Source organism: Panthera uncia, chromosome D4, assembly GCF_023721935.1.
Source record: "Panthera uncia isolate 11264 chromosome D4, Puncia_PCG_1.0, whole genome shotgun sequence".
In the NCBI taxonomy this organism is placed as follows: Eukaryota; Metazoa; Chordata; class Mammalia; order Carnivora; family Felidae; genus Panthera; species Panthera uncia.
Window position 1 is genome coordinate 38,449,869 of NC_064807.1, and position 22,583 is coordinate 38,472,451.

The 22,583-nt window shown below is 36.4% G+C and overlaps 1 protein-coding gene across 8 annotated transcripts in view; it reads right to left on the reverse strand.

Moving 5' to 3' along the window:
* NFIB (nuclear factor I B) overlaps positions 1-22,583 on the reverse strand; it is a 238,943-nt gene that overhangs the window by 48,759 nt on the left and 167,601 nt on the right. For all 8 annotated transcript variants that reach the window (XM_049634972.1, XM_049634930.1, XM_049634910.1 and 5 more), the window contains exons 5-6: positions 17,496-17,616; positions 14,588-14,706 (exon numbers count right to left, since the gene is read on the reverse strand). In XM_049634972.1, coding sequence (XP_049490929.1) covers positions 14,588-14,706; positions 17,496-17,616 — 240 coding nt within the window. The remainder of the gene's footprint in view (positions 1-14,587; positions 14,707-17,495; positions 17,617-22,583) is intronic.

The following is a 22,583-nucleotide window of genomic DNA, read 5'->3' on the forward strand; positions in this document are numbered from 1 at the left end:
ATGAATGAAATAACCACCCTCGGTATATCATAAACGGCATAGTTGCAGAGCAGATACCACCAGATGAGAAGTAAAGGAAAGCAAAACAAACAAAACAACAACAAAACCCATATTCAGTCACTGGGGTTTTAGGAAGTGTGAGAAACTAGGGCAAAGCATCAAGTTCAAGATGTTAAATAAGACCAACTGCTCCCTGACCTGGTGATGCTTACAGTTCAGCAGTGAGGACAGATACTTACAAATACAAATGCAAAAACTCATTAAGTAATTGCAACTTGGATAATATTAGATTGTAGAGAAAATTCTTCTTGATGAAAGAAATCACTGAGCCTAATTTAAAAAAAAAAAAAAAAAAAAAAAAGGAAGATGCACACTGATGGTGTTATTCTCCCGTGTCTATACCCAAGTTTGGATTTGTAATTGGACAATTAGCTATGGCTTTAGCAACCAATTGCAAAGTCAAACACATAATAAAAGATCACTAATAAGAAAAAGTTCAAATAGGCTACTGATATATAAGCTGGTTCATCTATATTGAAGCATAGCTTTAAATAAGTAGTTTGCAAAATCAAATCATCCCACAATTTTTACTAGCCATAATATAATTTTTTTTGGCACTGGGGCACACACACATCCTAAGCCCTGATGTGTCATTCATTTTACAGCATCACTTCAAAGAGATAAAGGTTTAAGCAAATAAAGAGTTAGATCAACTCATCTCCCAACAAGGTAATTTCATCTACAAAGGAAGAGCGTTGCTGTGAAACACAGCGTATGCACTCGACTCATCAGCAGCTTGCACAAATGGCGCTCCAGATGTATATCTGTTCAAGTCAGCCCAAGGCAACAATTTTGATCATTTCTAATGTGATAAAATGCTGCAGGGAAAGTGTGCAGAAACGTGTTTACGTCAGCCCTTAATTAAACTGTTGTTCACTTCCAAAGAACCTTAGGAAACACTAATGAGACATGAGTTTTGGCAATTTCTTCATCAAAGCAAAGACCCCTTCCTCAGTCTGTAGCAGCCTGTCATCCAAGTCGCTCCCGGGATAAATGTCACATGGCACTCCCATCAGTTAGCCACCTGTTAGTAGAACTTCACTGAAGTCAACTAGTGATCTAGGGCAAGCTCAAACAGCCACCTTAACACCTGCCTGTCTGGGACACCTGCTCCTTTTTCACATATAGTAGAGCAATATGTTAGCTTTTCCAATATGCTTGAGTAGATTAAGGTTACAAATCGAATTTCTATCACCTATATAGAAAACACGTCATTTTCTTAATAAAAAAAATAAAAGTCTATTCTTCTTCTCTACAATAATACATACGGTTTAGGCTATTTCAAATCAATTATGTAAGAGCACACAAGAATTCTTGAATTTCTGGAAGCTATTAATTTCAGCATGGTAGAACACTAAATTAAAATATATTAACTGTGCCATTCCTATAATTTAGAAAAACATTTCTATCTAGTTAACAAAGAAGCAAATTGTCTCAAAATATTTTAACAGTCCAATCCTTGCCCATATTCCTAAATTGTCTTCCTCATTTATATACTATGCTTGTAAACAAGTCTAACCCAGCCCTCTACCTACAAGTCATCATTTGCTGGCTTCTGTTGGTTTCCAGTATTTAAGGTTAAGGTATGTTTTATTATGAAGTGCTTAAAAAACCATCATCGTTGTTAAAAATGCCTTCTTTATTTTTTACATTATCAAGATGCCGAACAGATGTTACAGGATTTTTTTTTTTCTTTTGCAGAAGAAAACTCAGGAGCAATGAAAAACAATAAGAGGGAAACTTCTGTTAACCTTGACCCTTTAGGATGAGCATGACAGAGACCAAAGAAGGAACGTGCGTATGTGGTGACACTTAGCTCATATAGTCTCTAAGATTTGCTAAGCTTATCTTATATTGGCAAGTCTTACAAGGTAATACCTCTTAGAGTTTTCTAGGTTTCTTTATCTTCTACAGGTTTTAGACGTTCATCGATTTTTTTTCTTCGAGAGTTTTATAAATTTACAAAGAATAAAATTTTTGTACATAGAAAATCTCCTCAGAGACAGAGACCAAATTCACTGTTGAATGAAGCAAAGGTGGTGAACACATCCATTACTCTGCTGAAATTCTGTCAAGCGACACAAGCCACTGAGGGTGGAAAATGAACTTCAGCCAAACAGGGGAATTTCTGCTGTCCATTAAAATGCTAGGGTGGCAGCTGGAAGCCACCATGAAAAAGGAACGAGCTACCTGCATAAAATAAAAATGCTGTTTGTAATAGATGAGAGGCTACCAAATCCAGTGTGTGGGGACCACACTGTAGGTCAGGAGCTAGAAATCTGATACTTTTATATCAGGCCATAAATCCAGAGTCAGTCCAGAGAGAAGCAAACAGCTTGGGCCCCGTGCCCAGAGGACGAGAAGAAGGCAAGGAACTGGACTCTGCCAACTGAATGCTCATAGAGACCAAGGATTCTCTTCCTCTGTTTTTGCCTTGGGGTACATCAGGAAGAGGGGAGGAAAGTTTAGAGGTTATTTATAGCTGTATAAACATTATGTAAAATACTGCAATTATCAAGCCTAGGAGATTCCAGCCCAAAGCTCTGATGTATTAATTTCTATTGTTTCCCTGTGGAGAACCCCTGGGAATTTTGCCTTAACAAGTTTTACCTACAGATAAAGGAGTGATGGCTGGGAGGTGCCCTGAGGGAGTGTGTCCTGAAGGCTGAAGAAGGGAGGCAGAGCACAGTGGGCTATACCTTTACTTGAAAGCTTTATATAATCCCTGAGGTACAGTCTCCATTTCCCCATTTTTTTTCCACAGTAAAATGGAGCTATGTGACATCACATTTTATTGTGGAAAAAGTAAACCCAATGGTTTAAATGAAATGCAAATGACCTGCATGGGCGGCGTCCTAAGGCCATGGAGACACCGTTCTTTAAATCTATTTCAGATGACAGATTTCAAAATGGCGGATGGAGCCATGTGCTACATTTCAATATTATGGATGTGACAGTGGAGTTAAACCAACCGCTCAGGAACCGCTAGTAGGAAGGTAAATTCCTAAGACCTTCCTGGATTCTGTACCAATATTTACCAAAAGTCTTAAAGGTGGACAATGTTTAACTCAGTATTTCTATAGTAGGAAGGTATTCATTCCTTTAACAAAATTTCATGGACGATCTACTTGGTGACATGATGCCAGATGGACAGTATGCTAGATTCGGGGACAGCAAATATGACTAGATTGGAACAAAATAATCAGATTGGAGCACAAATATCTCCATACGGTGATGTTCGCTGTATCTTCATTACGTTTATTTATTACATTCATTGCTTTTGCTTGCAAACTACTTACCCCTCCATAAGCAAAGTAGACATTTATAAATTTATAGTATAAGCGAGGGGGAACTGGTATATTATGCAGCCTTTGTAGAGCGGAAATTGAATGACATGGTAAAATGCCATTATATTATAAAAATCTATGTGATAGGATTATAGGTGATTTATATTTTCTTATTTATATTTGACAGTTTGTTTTCCCCAAACTCCCACAAGTAATTTTTACTGTTACTATAAAAAAAAAAGGAAAATATATATTTTGGGGGGGGGTGGAATACTGCCTGTGGCTCCACGGAGTATTATAACGTAAGGACATGCCTCACGGGTCTTCAGTACTGGAGGTTACAAAATATATATAAAATATGAGATGCCTAAATGTAACATTTGCAATTTAGCTGGCTAAAGGCAAAACAATGTATTTTTGAGAATACAAGTGAAGAGAATATCTGAATATCTGTTTCCAAAGACTCTTCTAGATGTAAAATTTTATGATTGTGTGGCAAATGTGAATAAGTCCTTCCCACACACTACAAGTTAACAAAAAGCTCGGAATGTTATGACAAGACATATGGACTTAATCCCACTACAGTAGTTTCATGATGATGCCAGATGATTCAAAAAAATAATTAGCTGCCATGTTAAGAAAGTATCTCCATATATATATTTACATTTATCACACTCTAAAATAACTCTGGAAAACGGCAAGCTACATTAAGAGGAGATAAGATATCATCTTCAATTAAAATTTTCAATCTTTTTTTAAAAATGAAATCAGTTCTTTTTTTAAAAAAGAAAATATGGTAGCCTTCATGTGAAATAAATGAAAATTCTTACTTTAATCATTGAGCTGTTTAATCTTAACTACACTTGTGCATATTACTGTATTCTTCAGCAATTTAAAGCATTCGTGATCGTTTAAGTCTCTCCATTGTATACTTCAATCCCAGTACGTTAAGCAGCATGTTACTACAAGTCTCTATCACATCTCTATTATAAAAAAAAAAAAAAAAAAGTCTCCAGGTACACCTACACCCAATACAAAGTTAAAGCTCAAACCACTTTGCAGCTCACAAACATCTTCCTGAGACATTAAAAAAAACAAAAAAAAAAACAAAAAAAAAACAAAAAAAAACGACAACAACCCTTTGAATAATGAAGAGTGCTAAATGAATGCTGAATAAATGAAAACTACTTTTAAAAAATACTTCAAAATGCTTTTGTCCATTAAGCAATTTCATTTTAACAGGCAGACAATGGTAAAGTGTCTTGAGTAATGTCAGAAAACCTTGCTTGCAAGGAGGAAAAACACCACACAATTATGCAGGATTTGGAGTATATTTTAGTCCCTTATTAAATATTGGCATAGGTAAATAGCTGCTATTCACCATGCCTCTGGGGAAAACCTCTTGGCTATAGAGGCTTATTAGTGTTAAGCATCTGAGAGCCATGGACTATAAAATAAAATCAATACCGTAACCTTAGCTGTAAAAGTCAGAAAGATACTGGAAGAGTTCTAATTTAACAAGATTACAGATGAGATTTTAGAGGAGAACATTTGGGGAAAAGCCATGCATTTAGAAACATTTATGCTCCAAGACATCTCAAGGTTTCTGTTGTTACTAATGCTGTTATTATCCATGCTGGTAATGGTTAGGGTTGATTTAACTGATGTGTTACTTTAGTGGATTTACAGGAAAGTCCTAGAAATGATCTGGAACTTATTTCAAATAAAATCATTAAAATGAGGTAGTAAACTAATTGCTTAGGAACAATTATGATTTGATGTGGTTTAGTGTGGTAGAGGAAAAAAATCACGAAAATGTTAAGGTCGTTAGTTCAGCCGCTCAATGCAAATATGATTACTCTGCACAATATTCTATTTCTCTTAATGGAAAAGTAGCCAAAACTGGTATAAATTGTAGTGTTTAAGTTCAACCTAAATCTATATTTTTCCTCTAACAAATGTAAATGAAGAAAAAAAGAACCTTCTGTCAATGAAATTACTATGATGGCATATTTATTATCCTAATGGTTTTAGAAATCACGTGAAATTGATCAGTAACAAAACCTCTATTTAGTAATGGACCAATTACATTTGTGAGATAATGTCAATGAAACAGAATATTGTCACAGGATAATGGTCTCCTATTGCTACATCCCTAGTCATTTAGAGAAAATAAATGTTGCCGTCTGGCTGAGTCATTTATTTTCAAAGTAGGAGACACTGATCCCATAACAAGGTTCTGTTATAATAACTCAATCTCTATCAATCATTTGTTGTACCAGGATGGTGCAGGACAGGACATGTATTTGTAAGAACTGCACATTCCTCAGCTATAAGGCAAAACATATGGTGCCTGCGAGCACATAAACAGCCCAATTATTGTGTTATTCAAAGACAGTATTTAAAATAAACATCTAAAAAATAATTTAGGAAACGGAAAACTTTCTGAATTTTCAAAAAGATCCATGTTAATGAAAGCTTAAAAACTCAAGTAGTGCAGATCTAAAAATTCTTTGAGTTCAATTAATTTAAAATCTAGAATTTTGGACAAGAAGGGACCTTAGTATTCAACCCTGTTATTTTACAGATGAAAACTCTAAATCTTTCTGAAATTAAGGGATTTGTCTAAGCCCACACCAGTACGTGGTTTCCTGATCACCATGATAGTGCTCTAAGCATAAGGCAAAAAATTGAAACAGAACTAAAATATGCACATATGGATATAAGACATTCTAGACTTCAGGATTATTTTTTATTAATTATGGGTTTTTAAATTTTTTTTTAACATTTATTCATTTTTGAGAGACAGAGTGCGAGTGGGAGGAGGCGCAGAGAGAGCCGGAGACACAGAATGTGAAGCAGGCTCCAGGCTCCGAGCTGTCAGCACAGAGCCCGACGCGGGGCTCGAACTCACGAACTGTGAGATCATGACCGGAGCCGAAGTTGGACGCTCAACCGACCGAGCCACCCAGGTGCCCCTTTTAATTACATTTTTTTTTTTAACTAAGCTCTAGGCCCAACGTGGGGCTTGAACTCAAGACCCCAAGATTGAGTCATGTGTTTTACCAATTGAGCCAGCCAGGTGCCCCAAGACTTTAGGATTATTTATTAACAACGTCTTAGTATTAAATATAAATGAGATCTTAACATGACCAGTCCAAGGACTGTATTCATGAAACCCTACAGTCTACACACCCTTCTTACATTATGTGCATTTATCTGTATTTAAGTTCCATGTATTAGGGGAAAAAAACAAAACAAAACAAAAACGTCATAGAGGTTTTATAACTAGTTTGCAAAGCACATCACGATGACTTGTTTGGACAGTAGTTATGTAGTATGGGTTCTGCAGCAAAATGAACAAGGGTTCCCATTTTACTTCTGCTACTTATCATCTGTGTGATTGATGTCAACTTTCTTAATCAATGTAGTGATTAGTTTAAATGATCTGTAAAATGGTTTTTCTTTTACTAGCGTTGAAAAGCAAAATACATGTAAAGTCTTGGCCCAGTCCTCGAAGGTAGTAAGTGCTCAGTAAACAGTAGCCACAAAGGGCAGGAAGATCTGGTTTTCCTCATTTACATGTATTTATTGAACACAAAATTACGTTTCTGTGGTTCCTTCAGCAAATAGATGACATAGAAAAAGGAGTTAGAATAAAAATCGTTAATACAGAAAAACAGTCAATATAACTATTATAGGTTAAAAAGAGGCTGAAAATACAAGCACATTAAATGGACCGTTTTGGGTCCCCATTTAAACAAAACAGCCTACGAAATATTCCGGGGAATTTAAACATGGAATACATATTAGGTGGTATTAAGCAATTATTATTACGTTTGTTAAATCGATGCTAGTATTGGGGTTGTGTTAAAAATAAAAATAAAAACACTTAGACGTATTTATAAGTAAAATGACAATGTCTGGGATTTAATTTTAAGAAAACTTCAAAAAACAGAGAGTTAGTAAATGCAACAACAAGATTGGCAATGTTGGTAACAGTTTACAGCTGGGTACATGGACGTTCACCTTATGAAGCTGTCTACTTTCATGTTTTCCCAAACAAAAAAGCTTTTAAAACATCATGTTTCAACATTCAATCCAAGTCTCTTCTCCACATTTATCTATCACAAGCATGCATATCTTGTTTGTTTTTTTTAGTTCAAAAACTTTTAATCATGACACTAATATTAAGAGATAGGTTTTTAAAAAAAAATCAGAAATACATTTTACTATCTCAATACTTTGTTTTGACAATTCTTCCAGAACCCTGAAAACTCATAAATTCACCTCCACTCCCCCATTTTGTTCTACAAGATTTAACAGACTCTTCCGTGAAAAACTGTCCACCTGCCAAGACAATGTTGAATACTTTCAAATTCTCCTATTTCTCCATTTCTCCCTAAATAGGTTAAGTTTACATATTTATTCTCTAGATGGGTTGTGGGATGACAGAGGGGAAAAAAAACCAGCCTTTAAAAAAGAAGACCTAGGCTCTGCTCTTCATTATCCAGACACTTGGGATAAGACAGCCCCTCACTGATCCTCAGATTGCTTAGCTGAAAAAGAAGGCGCTTGAACTACATCTTGCTTAGGGTTCTAATAATCCGTGTTCTGTCCCTGAAAAATCAATCTCTTACTGTATATGATATTCATAGTATAATAACTCAAAAGGAACTGGCTTTCTAAACTACTTTAAAATAAACTTAAACATGACATCAATGTGTAAAAGGATTTGAATTAAAACCTTTTATCACTCCAAGAAACTTTGCAAGGCATACCATCGCACTGAGCGCACCATCTCTCATGGGTTTTCCACTTTCCTATTTTAGGCTGTGCTCCATCAATCCAGAGACCCAGCATTAAATCGCAAGCTGTTATTTTTCCAAACTAATTATCCAATGTCGTTTGTCTGAAAAAAAATGCTATATTTTCAAGTCATGAAGTCTCCAGAGCACTGAATATAACTTTCCCCTATTAAGTAGTATTGGTCTTTCTAACAAGTCCCCAGGTTTGCCCCGTCCAAAATACTCCTCTGGTTAGAAGCTGCTGATGAAAGCTTTCACCTACGATTTATTGTTTTTCTTTCTGTTCGAAAGATGCTCACGTTGTGATTTTTCAACTATAGCAGTGTAGCTGAAGGAGAAAGAAATATAGCAGGACAAAGGAATCCCCGGAGTGTGGAGTTTGCTCTCCAATGGCATCATGATACATGGAGAGGTTCACAGAAAGTTTGGCAAGAGCTGCAAATCATTCACTTTCGATATTTTCAATAATCAGCTAAACAAACAAACAAACAAAAAACCTTAAAAATTGTGCTTGCACATTACATTCAAACCACTTCTTGACATGTACTTATCAAAAGCACTTATATGTCAGATTTTGTCCAGCTCAAAATTTGATATTTGAGCACTTGATATTAAATCCTTGTGATATAAACCTTAAGAATGTAAGGAATTGTTGGTGTTCTATCTGGTTCCCAAAGGGAGCTTAAAAATCCTTCCAGGAAGATTACTAAGCATTTGCCTTGCCTTCTTCTAGGACTTCTTTAATGTTAATGACCCCCAGACAGTAGTTATTCAACTGTTTGTAAAAGCTGCTCATTTATGCAGCTCCCATATTTCTATAGAAATCTTTCCTTTTATTTCTTCTACAGAAATCTTGAGATTGTATCATTTGTTGGACTGTAGTTAAGGTTAAAGCACTGTTTTCCAAAATTTGAACCTAGGATTAAACCTCTCTGTAGATTCTTGAGTGGGAAAAAAAAAAGATGTTCTGACCTCACAAACTTAAACACGGTCAATATCCACTCAAGGATAGCCACATTGATAGCACATGGCAGTATATTAAACATTCTACAAATTGATTCATGAATGAAAAAAAAGGTTACATTTTTGTTACAATGGAGTTTTCCAAACTCAGTTGAATGCTCTTGTATCTAGTGTGCCTATTAACATTCCTTCAACTCACACCAAGAAATACTGGTCTCTTATTCTGGTTCTATCATTATATTTTCTATGACTGACTGAACTCATGATGTTAGGTTGGCATTATTATTCTGTAGCCCCAGCGTTCCCTGGAGACTTTTGGTTCAATTCACTGGATATTTAATACTACATTCTCGTACAACTCTACGAAGCGGAACCTGACATTTAGCACAAGATTTAAAACTATACTACCAATGAAACAGTTGAAAAATTATTACAAAATATCTCTAGGGCTAGGAAATATATGAAAACTTCAAAAGACTAACTGAAGAGACTTATTTATGTGATTGAACTGTAAATTTTTAAAGTTAGTGTTATTTTCTAGTACTTAGAGCAACCAGAACATGATGCCTGAATACTACCTATTTGAGAGTCCAGTATACATTTTTAAACTACCCTTAAAATTCTAATAACCTACCAATATACTGCTAAGTAGTGCTAGTTTCGGGTAACATACCAATTCATTGATTTTTGTGTAAAGATTTACGTCCCATACTGCTTAAAAGTAAACTAGCTCTGAGGCACAGACAGTCCCCTCATAGTCTGGTTTACATGATTTATTCTCTGTGAAGAACCTTTCTTCATAAATAGCAAAATATTATTTTTCTGCTCAGCAGGTCAAGGGCTGGAAATTTAATTTATTCATATTTATGTGCCCAATGCCTAGAAAACTTCCTGGCAAATAATAATAATAGGCATTTGATAAATGTTAATTGAGTCCAATTACCTAAAATCCTAAATGTGTTGGAATTAGTAAAATTTTACTGCATGAAAAGGTTTTTTGGAATTTACAATTTATAAAACTAAGTTGTTTAAATACTCATCAGACTGAGAAGCTGCTTAGTTTTCCATTTAGAAAGCCCAGCTGTATATAACAAATATATTTACTGTGTCATAAATGTCTATTAAATAGTGTTTTAGGAGCCTTATATGCAGACTTAGATGAATCTGTAAGTATTAGAATGACAATGACAGAATGTGACTGATAAAGCATTGTTTCAAATATCCAAGCATACCATTTGTCAGTCTGTTCAATTCCTAGGTATTGGGGAGCCTGGGTGGCTCAGTCCGTTAAGCGCCCGACTTCAACTCGGGTCATGATCTCGTGGTGCACGAGTTCAATCCCTGCATAGGGCTCTGTGCTGACAGCTCAGAGCCTGGAGCCTGCTTTGGATCCTGTGTCTCCCTCTCTCTCTCTGCCCCTCCCCCGCTCATGCTCTGTCTCTCTCATAAAAATGAATAAATAAACATCAAAAAAAGTTATTAAAAAATTCCCAGGCATTATCATATGACAAGACTTAGCCCCATGAAAGTAATTTATTAGAAGAAAACACAAGACCTATTTCTTTTTTTTTTCCTCTTTTATTAGAAGTTATAAAAAGTACTCTAATGATTTCAAGAAAAGTACATCAAGTAGGAATTGAGTCTCTGAAATGGCTCAGGTGGAAAAAAATTAAGGCACACAAGATCTCATATGGTATTTTTTGTGAGCTATTGGAATAAAAGAAGTTGTCAGCATGCACATTGATAAGCTAATCTGGTTCTATTAATTTAACCACCAAAACTGAAAATGATGGAACATCATATACAAAAAAACCCAAGTTTTCAAGTGCGTTGGAACAGTCAGGAAGTTTAAGGCTGGGAAATTCATAGAAGAGATTAGCAAGAAAGGATGCTTTAGAATCTAGGAGAGAAATGTAACAGCGGCTGTCTGGCTCTTTGTTAATGGCCAGTTTTCTTTTTTCCTTCCCTTCCCAACATGTAAAAGAACACAAGGTAAAAATATAAGTATTACATAATGTAGATACTTATAAATTTAGTTTAGTTTCCCTCACTATAGATCAGGGGAAATTTAAGCAAATTATATAGATTCCTACCAACTGTCTGACACTATTACATAGTGCTTAGTTTTTAAATGTTCATGTCTCTATTCTGCAAAATTAAAAATTACAATTCTTTTATGACTAGGACACTGTAACTTTCCTGCATTGTGAAAAAAGAAAAGACATACAAATATGAGTAATTATGCTTATAATACCCTAAAATAAAAATACTTTTTTCATTAAATTATTAGGAAGCACATAAATATTAATTATTCCATAAACCTAGATTTTTTTCACTGCAAATTTGCCTGATTTCTTCTTAAAATACACCGAGTATACAGTATTACTTTAGTGATATTATATCCTATATTTTTGCCTACATGGAATAAATCTCAATGGTCGTTTAGGTTGGTGTTCAGATTATAAGGGAAAGTAGAAGGCCACGTATTGTCCCTAACTTTGTTACCTTTAATTCTTATGTTTCAAAAATTAGTGTTGCTAAGGGCTCTGGCAGGCTTTTAATATACAAAGTGAACACTAACAGAATCAGGCGTGCTTGGGAAATAACTGATGGTAAATTTTAAACATTTCTGCCAATTATAAACACAAGCATATTTCAATCAACCAAGACGTAGTTATTGATTACCAATCAGCGCAGGGCTTTGTGGGAGAAACAAGTGTAAGACATGGACTAAAGCCATTACACATATCGAGTGGTGCTCGGTACGCCCTTTAGAATAGTCCCTTCATGATGGGCAAGTGTGTCTGAAGAATAGTGGAAGACGGACAAGAACAACCATGGGGCATTTTATTTTGCAAATTTTAAAAAAGCAATTTTCTAAGAACAAAAGGACTGCATCTGGCTTAGCAAATTTAAAAAGATAGTACTGTACTGCCCTCATTTTTTTTTTATTGTAGTTCAAGTCTTCTTCCCACAATGGCTTATTGTGCACATTACAAAGTCTTCAGGGTCTTCAGAATTAAAGTGACAAGAGTTTTTTTTTTTTTTTTTTTTTTTTTTTATAAGTACTTTTGAGAATGGATCATTCTTCCTTACTCTTAATATAATATGCCCTTCCAGACTTCTCCAGTAATTCTAGTCATCTTGACAAAAGAAAATCACCAAGACAATGCAATGATTTTACAAAGAGAAAGAATGACAGTTTCCCTTCTACTTTTCAAAAATGTTTTATAATATGATTTGAGATTGGCTTTATTCAATAGGCTGAAAGAGGAATCAATTTTTAAAAAGTGACACTCTCTATAATAAAGAACACCTACACTTCTGAACAACACATCCATTCCCACACATTCACAGTGTTATTATTATTACCATTAGAATCTTTTCCAGAATAATTTTCAGAAGGGGAAAATATGGCTTTGTTTAGAAGAAACTGACAATGCCCAGTTAAACAAGCAATAATATATAAAGGGTTGAGGGTTTTGTTTTTTTACTCTTACTTCTGCAAATCTGGTGAAAGTCCCGGAAATACTATTTCTTGCCTTCACTAATGAGACTTATGCTCTATCAGTGTTTCATTTATCCAACAAATATCTTTTGTGCCCCTACTATGCACCAAGGTGCTGGTTACATAATAGCTAAAATAGATAAGGTCCCTGCCCTCACAGCGCAGACAGATTTACACAATGAATCCCATAAATGAGCACGTAACTATCTATTACGAGAACAATGAAAGGACACTATGGGGTGTCAGGAGAGAAAAATAGCAAGATCTAATTTAGATGGAACTTCCTCAATTTAGGCTGGGACTTGAAAGATGCCAAAAACTGTGCCAGATGGAGAGTTCGAAGAGGAGAATTCCAGAGGGCATGGCTTAGATGAAGCTCTTAGGTTTTGCCTTCCCCAGTATTACAAAGCAGCAAGTAAAGTGCAAGAAGAAACAGCAGCCAGCACCTGCTGAGGCCAGGGAGGCGGTCTGAGGCCAGACAAGGAACAGGGCTTGTCCATCATACAAGAGAATTTGGATTTTCTCCTAAGAGGACTGGAAAGATGCTGAAGGATTTAAGCCAGGCAGTAATATGATGGTATTAAGTTTTATAAAGACCCTGTCTGCTGTCTGAAGAATAGATTTGGAAGAGGGGGAGGTCATCTCAGAGCTGAAACTCTCCAGCTGATTTTCAGATCCTTCTTTAAAACAGCCCATCATCTCTCCTTATTTCCTTACCCACGCAGTGTCCCGCCACACAGTACAACGTGGCCATCCTGAAATTCACTCTTGGGCAGTGCTTGGCTCTACTTTTCCCTCTGCCTGCCCTGCCCCTTCTTTACCAGTTAACAATCTCAACATGCTACAGGAGACCCACCTGACTCAAAGTCCAATTCCTCCATGAAGTTGTTTCATTATTCTTTAAACCCTATGGCACGTGGTATGAAAATGGGGAGCAGCAAATAAGCAACGTCTATATAGCAACGTCTATTTATAGCAAATGTCTATAAATAATATTCAGCAGCTCCTGAATAAGGAGCTGACTTTGACTTTAACTGCTATGCTTCAGAGTCATTTGTCTCCTGAGGTAACCCAGTACACAGTCCCCCAACCTGAGATATAGACACTCAAGTCATGGGCTAAAAGCCATTGGTAAAGAGATTTTTTTCTTTTACACTTTTAATAAAATGTAATATCTGATGTAAAAGATAAATTTTCAACTATTTTTTATGCTGCTGATGTAAATCATATTTACACACACACATACCAACAAGACACTGGAGTTAGCTAATTTTTTAATTTCTATGTTTAATACTCTTCCTCTCATTGTAGCCAAAAGGCATGAGGATGTCTAATGAAATATATTTAATCCAATAGACTTTAAGAATGAAAAAGAGCTAAGTCTCCATTTAGAGAGCCAAATGATGTCTATAAAATTCTACTTTTCTTCAAAGCTGCCCTACAACTGGGTCATAGTTTCATCTAGAAAGAACAATTAGATTGACTCAGACACAAAGTTCCTTACATTACACTTGTATTCATTGTTTACGCTGCACCCACTTCCCAAATGGAATTATGGCTTCCTTGAAATGGGAATTGTCAGTAACTGGCACCTGTAAACCGCCCAAAGTGTGGCTACTCCCTGAAATACCCCACACAGAGTAGCAATCTGATCTCATTGAATCAGAGCTTGTAGTCTTGCTGCAATCCAACCCACGAATGCAGACAGACATCCATAATTGGAGGTTCTAAAAGATCATTCCGTCCGGGAGAAAAAGTCCAATAGACATGGAAAATAAGGGACTTTTGTAACTTTGATGACATGTGACTAGTACATTATCTAAAAATAATTTCACTGCCATCATTTTATGAAGAAAATATAATCCATATCGATTCAATTATGAAATTTTGACTAAATGGAACTTTTGAAGCCAGCTGGCATCGTACTCGAAAGTCTCTAGAGGAACCTCCTTATCGCTCACCTTGATCTCTTTCATGCCATGTTCGACTTCCAGCAGCTGGTGAATTCGGAGAGGGATAGAAGTCTCCTGTAGGACTTGGTTCCATATTTTCATCTATAGATATAGTTTTGGGTCTTTTGCTGTTAAAATATGATAATAGTTACATTAGTGGGCTAAGACAGCGTGTAGCATGTGACTGTATATGATTTGAGAAGATTTTTACTGTGAAAGTTTACATAAACCAAAGTAATAGTCTCTCAGAATCATTTCTGAAATAATAGAGTGTATTCAAGACTTCTATAGGCATAGCAAGTATTTCTTGTTATATATATCATTTATTACTCCATATTATAACTGTACCTGCCTAACAGGTAGGATGTTTATTATATTTACCTCTTGAAGTAGATTTCCAAAGAAATTTCAGTACTAAAAAGTGAATTCTTGATGTGATGTGTGTACTAATTCTCAAACTCTTAAGACTTACCTGACTCTTATCATTATTATCAATATTAATAATATTCATTAGCATAGCACTTGCCATTAACAATGTAATCTTTTCATATTAATTCAAAGATAAGGCAATTGACTAAAGTGGAACATGAACTTTGGAGTGGAACCAGCCTCGTACCAAATCTTGACTAGACCACTCATTACTTCTTAGTAGTAAGCTCCTTAACCTTTCTAAACTTATTTAATCATTTATAAAATGGAAACAATAAAACCTAGTTCAAAGGGGAGTGGTTGAGAGGCTTAAATGAGTTATTAAATGGAAATCTCTTAGTTAAGTGGCTGACATTTAGAAGATACTTATTGAATAGTAATTATTATCAGCAATCCTATAATTAATAATATTTAAAAATTCTGTTATACTTTATTGATTATAAATTATTTTATATATTCTTTATATTTTTCTAAAAAGTAGGTTAGAGATCCTTTATTTTTTGTTAAGTTTATATATTTTGAGAAAGAGCATGTGACCAGTGGAGGGGCAGAGAGAGAATCCCAAGCAGGTTCCACACTGTCAACAAAGAGCATGATGCAGGGCTAGAACTCATGAACTGTGAGATCGTGACCTGAGCCAAAATCAAGAGTCAGTCGCCTAACCTACTAAGCCACCCAGGTGCCCCATGTGATCTTTTATTCTTACGATCAACCATGAAATACAGGCCATTGCCAAATTCAAACCAAATGATATACTTCTAAAATGATATATTTTAATAAAGAAAACATGGTTCATCCCAATTATTAAGAAAAATAAATATATGGGCACCGGGGTGGCTCAGTCAGTTGAGCATCCGACTTCAGCTCAGGCTGTGATCTCAGGGTTTGTGAGTTCGAGTCCCACATCGGGCTTTGTGCTGACAGCTCAGAACCTGGAAGCCTGCTTCGGATTCTGTGTCTCCCTCTCTCCCTGCCTCTTTCCCGCTCACACTCTATCTCTGTCTCTCTCAAAAGTAAGTAAACATTAAAAAACAAACTAAGAACGCTTTAAAAGTTTTTTAAAAATAGTAAAGTAAATATTTAGGGTAGAGCTTAAAAAGCTATTTCATGGCACAGCCCATTTGGCATGATATACTGTTTTCATATATTCCCACCAATGCTCTGTTAAACAGTCATAAGGACTATGAAAATGGATGTGTTTCCTTCAATTAAGAAAAAAAAGAACCCTTATTCACATCTCTGTAGGTAAAAACTAAAAAAACGTATCTTCTGAATTAACTATGCAGTGCTAATAAACATAATGTCACATTATGCAGACTCCCATACATAAATCGGTCCTCCTTTTTCTTGCAAGTGGGGAGACAAATTTGGAGAAATTCCGTGAATTTCCCAGGGCATGTTAGTGGAAGCAGCCTGATACAAAGTAAGGACTTCTGACTTCCAAGACGGTCCCGTTTTCACTGCACTGTTTCCAAATCCTAGAAGCACACGTACCTCTGTGTGTATTCACCAATGTACTTGTGATTAATATTGGACTCATGGTTCCCAGAGTATGAACATGATGTAAAGATGGCGATTTCTATCCATGCAAAACCACGGTGAGAGTTAATAATTGTTCTTTAGTTTATTTCTATGGTATCCAAAGTTAGGATGCACATGTTTTCAAGCTCTCCATAAAGCTAATTCTCTCAGCTGTGAATCAGCAGTGAATACACAAGAGAGACTGAGAGTAAGACAGAAAAGATTTTCATAAGGAAATAACGAAGAAATGTTTTCGAAACCGTTTTTATTGTGAATGGCATAATATCGAAAACCAAATGGCTGACCCATCAGACCAAATAAGACCGAATCAGACCAAATAAGAAAGTACTATTCACACTCAATTGTAGAAAAACTAAAGCATTTTTAAGACCCAACTATGTCACAATTTTAGTGATAATAAACCAAATTGCCTTGCTATGCAAACTATATGAAAATACAGTTTGACCATAAGTGATATAAAATTGAACTCAGTTAATAAACACATAAATGGGCATAGCCCCATAATTAATTCAAATGCAACTAACTTTCATTAGAACAGCTTAGGAAAATAATCACCCGTATTCCCTTATTCTTAAAAAGTGGATATCATACAATGAAATGTTTTGCTCTGGAATTCATGTATGTGCTTATATTTGATCACTGGTGTATGTAATGCTCTGGAAAAATCATTCATATAGCTTCAGAGTTGCTTTGTCCCACCCAAAAGATTTTTTTAAATGCCTTGAACAACAATTACATTTAATTTTCAAATATCAAAATAAATTTAATCATCTAAGATGAAAAATAGATGTAAAATCAGCAAAAAGTCTTGAACTCTTTCTTGGCTTTCTTTCCCCTCTATCTTTACCTACCTACCCATCTGCATATCTACCTACCTTCCTATCTGCACATCCGTCTACCAATCTGCACATAGACCGAGAATAAGCACAGTTCTTCCTTCAGTTACCTGCTTGGTGGAGAAGACAGTGACCTCTGAAGATTGACCCCCGAGTTCATGTCATGATAGTATGGTTGGCTCGGGATTTCTCCAATTGGGAAGTTGACTCCAGTTCCCTGGGTTATGGGCGCTGAGGAATAAAACAAAAAGAAACATCAAGAATGACATTTACACTTGCCATCTCTATTTGAATGTAATAATCTAATACTTGCCATGCCCCTGGGCAAACTTTCTTTACCCTGAGACTCGAACCTCAGCCATCCACCAGGTATAACTTGAAGACTTCCTCTTGATGCCAGTGTTCAAGCTTGGACACTGTTCAAGTTTGAGGCACTCAGACTATAATCATTGGTTACCACTTCCCCTCTTCCCAGTCCCCAGCCTTCTTCCCTCACCCCTTTGTAACAGTTGTCACTACATCTGTCACCACACTAGTCTGTAGATGCGTCAGAGGAAACGACATGTTTCCTATTGCTCAACACCAAGCAAGGTGTTTTGTATATAGTTGGTTCTCAAAAACCAAATCATTTGTTCAATAAATCAAATCAGAATATTAACATTAATGTTAGAATGCATTAGAAATCATATTAATCATTATTTGATATAACTAACTCTTGTATTAGGGCAGGTATATGAGTAACATTGACACATATGAACATAAAAGCCAAGTTTTTTCCTCCCAAAATACACATTGAGGTTTCATGTATGAATAGGTAAGTGTGGCTTTTACTCAATATTTATGTTTTGTTTTTTAAGTTTTTATGCCCAAATTTATAAAAATCACTTAAAATGTACTCGTGGAGTTTTACACTTTAAGGTATTATTTTGTAAATCAAGGAATCTTAATCGTTTAAACATCCAACTTTTGATTTTGGCTCAGGTCATGAGATCGAGCCCCACATTGGGCTCTATGCTGACAGTGCAGAGCCTGCTTGGGATTCTCTCTCCCTCTCCGTCTGCCCCTCCCCCATGCATATGCTCACACTCTCTTTCTCTGAAAAAAAAAAAAAGGAAATCTTTTTGAGTTCACTGATACATTTGGAACTGAGATGTTTATATATAAGTATTGGTTTTGATACAATGGATGACATCTGTTCCAATTTTAAAAATTGGTTTCTGGACATCTTGAATAAATCCAGGAGGCAGCATGTTGTATTAGAAGGAGAAGAATCTCGGGAGGTAGCCATTGACTCTGAACTCCCTCTGCCACTTCTGAGCTCTATGCTCCAATTTCCCAAACTGTAAAATGAGAAGAATAGTAACCTAGCACCTATGATTATTTTGAGGATGAAATGAGGTAAAGAGTGATCAAAGCCCAGCATCCTGTCTAGTGCATAACAGGCATTCAACAATGGGAGTTCCCTTCTTTCCATGATTTCTTCCCCACATCTCCTCCCTGGCAGTCTGGAGTAGTTAGCAAAGAGTGAACAGTTCAAAATACACCAAAAGCAGATGAAGAGGTATAAATGAACCTATTTGCTGCAAATCTGTTCATTCAACAACTTGTTACTTGTGTCCATTACAGGCAGGTGCTGCAAGGGATTCAGGACAGTCTGAGATAGTTCCCGTCCTTAATAAAACAGATTGGACAACAATCTGGGTGAACAAAACACTTAGGAAAAAACCAGAAATACCAGCGTAATGCAGATTATAATGAAAATGCCCAATGAAAAACATGACCAAGAAATTCTATAGGACTTCATGGGAAGAAGAATCCAATCCACGCTTGAATGATCCAAGAACTCTGTGGAGAAACCATAGCTTGTACTGGACTTTGGAGAATGAGTAAGGTATTAAGGGGAGGTCTTCTCAACAGGGGGTTATCACAACAGCAAAGTCAGGGACAGAGATAATATGCAAAGTGAGACCAGGCAGGTTGGTGTCAAAGGACAGTGCTTAAGAACAGTTTCTTTCTTTCCCTATTTCTATCAGGCCTTCAAAAGCTCTAATGAGAGAAAAGGTGTCCTGGGACTATGGCAACAAAACTCTAGAGCCCTTGTGATTCACTCGAAGAACACACAGTCTACTTAATCTTCCTCTCTCCTAACTGATTCAAGTTGAATATATGACTCCAAAAGGAATGCAGATTTTCGAGGAATTTTTCTTACCCAGAATTTTAATGTGTTCACTAAATATGTTCTCTGTTAGCTGAATTGTATTTTTTTAAGTGTCTACTTATTTTGAGCAAGAGAGAGAGAGAAAGTGAGCACACACGTGCACAAATGGGGGAGGGGCAGAGAGAGAGAGAGAGAGAGAGAGAGAGAGAGAAAATCCCAAGCAGGCTCCACACTCCCAGCACGGAGCCCGAAGCGGGCCTCGATCCCATGAACCGTGAGATCATGACCTGCGCCGAAACCGAGAGTTGGACACTCAACTGACTGATCCACCCAGGCGCCCCATGAATTCTATTTCAATATCAGGTAGGCCAAGATTAACCTTAAAATATTTTTAAGAAAGTATGAGTAGGAGGCACATGTGTTATTGCAGAGAATGAATCAAATAATATACAATGAACATCTCTCTTCCCATAATAAAAATAAAATCAATATATACAGGATAATCTCAGCTCCAAACTTCTGGAGTTTATACCTTCTGCTAAATCACTCTTTATATAATGCACTTTAACCTCATTTTACACTGAAAATGTTTGTATTCAATGTGTAACTGTGCCTAATGGCTTGAATTCTTTGGGCAGCTGAAATGTAACTGTTTGTTGTGGCCTGAGGTACACCGGAGGTTAAAAAAATGCAAGGTAAAAAATCCCACAGTAACCACATGCTTTAAAGTTTATTATTAGAATCATGTTCTATGTGACAGTGGAAACCAGGGTATGTGCTCGGAGGAGGCATTTGAGGGACTCAGTGAAAGTCAGTAATCTGTCCAGCCTTCTACAAGTACTGGATACAATTCAAAGAACTGAATTACTAACAGGAAACTTACAGGTTATATCTTTTGTAAAGTATTTGAAATGTATTAAGCTATGCAATATTTGAGCGAAGATCTGTAGTTTCCATTTCATACATCTGACTTAACAGTCAACACAGATTGCTTGGCCATAAACATACTAGATGAAATTCATAGCAACATAGTAATAAAAAAAAAATCTTTGGAAATTTTATTTTTCTAAATTTTGTTGCAGAAGGATTGTTAGAGAGGATCAAGACATCAATAAAAATGATTTCTACATGAGCATTGTAAAAATTTAGTGTGCACCCTGACATTAAACGGGAGAGTGCAAGAAGACGAGTAGATTAATAACAAACATGGCCAAAATCTGAAGCAGCTCTCACCAAATGTATGTAATAACAAAGAGAGTATATGAGCATGGCAAGTCCCAAGTTGACACTCCTGTTTAAAAGCCTCGGAAAGAACTTCCATCAGATGCAAAGACCAGTGTTAGCGCCTCTCCCGGAAAACTGCAAGCAATCTGAAAGCTGCAAATCATGTTTAAGAGGCCTGCCAATATCCTCTTAGAAAAGGAGCGCCGAAGAGCCTCAGATTCTAAGGGTTGGAGGCCAACCCCTCATCTCTCTCGTTGTTCTTCTCACTCCAAAAGCTGATCCTAAATCAACTTTTAAGATGGAGATAATATCGTGCAACAGAAAGATCGCTATCCTACAACTGAGCAGCTCCATTAGGAAAGTCAACACGCACATTAGTGGGTCACATGATAGTAAAACCCTGGAGGACAGAAGCCATTAACATACCGTAAACCCTCGGGAAGTCAGAACTGGTGATCTACAGCAGAAGGGTTGTGCTGAAGTTTCTGCTTACTTAGCAAACCCTTATTTCATAAACAATGAAGTTCAATTGTGTAAATAAGGTTATGATGTGGATATATTAAAACACTTAGGAGAATAACTTCTCAAGCATTTCACAGACACCTATTTACATACCGAGTAGAAAATAAATGTTTGCTGAATAAATTAACTAATGAATGAAAATACAGATAATTAATACACGAATTACAAATCAGTAATGTGTGTCCTAACAGATACCTTAAAAACCTCTAAGAGATGACAGTATAAGCGTAAAAAGAATGAAGTATATTAAGTTTACCTCACTTTTCAACTGTTACAGAGAGGTATGTTTCTCACCTTCTCTTATGTTTCAAATTCAGATTTTTTCAAAATATCACTCTGGGAATTTAAAGGTTCTATGTGGTTGCCCTTCTGTAGCATCTAGCATAATGTTACCTAGAATGAGGAATTAATAATATGTTCTAACAGATGGCTGGTCTGTCCTCACAAGAAGGAGGAAAATATATCATGAAACTTGGAAGAGGACAAATTTAAACAAATAATGGTATAATGTCTCCTAATGTAGCAGTATAGCCTCTCTGCTAAAGAACAGTATAGGGAAAACACCCCCCCACACACACTTTCAAATTCCCCCTTCCTTACATGATGCCCGAGAGTGGTAGTAAGTCAGGCACGTTCCTTTCCAAATTAAAAATAAATACAGAAAACTTTCAAATGTCAGAGGCCTTCCATACCCCATTATCGATCAGGGAAAAACACGCAAGGCTCATTGCCGTGGTCAATGAAGCAGACCATCAGAATCCTCTTGTCTAGCGAACGAACCCTGGAGTTGCTGGGATATAGGATATTAGATTTCGGTCTACACTGCCCTAAGTAAACAGACCCATGAAAGAAGTCTTTGGGTGCATATGTTCATCTACTGGAGAATATGTCAGAAAGGATAAGTTATTTAAGGTCTTAAATGTTCACGTATATGACGCCCTGGGATACATGCTGTTTGCACTGGCCACTCTAGAAACTGGAACTCTTGAAGAAACTATGGTCCAAAAGACCTCCTAGCTTGGGGATCACTTTACTGACCATAACTCTAAAAGACCACCTAAACTTCCCCTCCATGATTAGCTCCGTTCTTTTTGGATCACCCTAATTCTTGTCCATGACCTCGGAATTTGACCCAAATAGCAAACACAAATGAAACGAGAACAGAATGCCACCACATCATCTGAGTGATATCATTCCCAACTGTGACGCTCTCTAACAAAATGTCAGGTGAACAGCCTTCCAAGTTACACAAATAAGCTAAATCGGAGAAGAGGGCAAGAAGAAATGAGTCCCC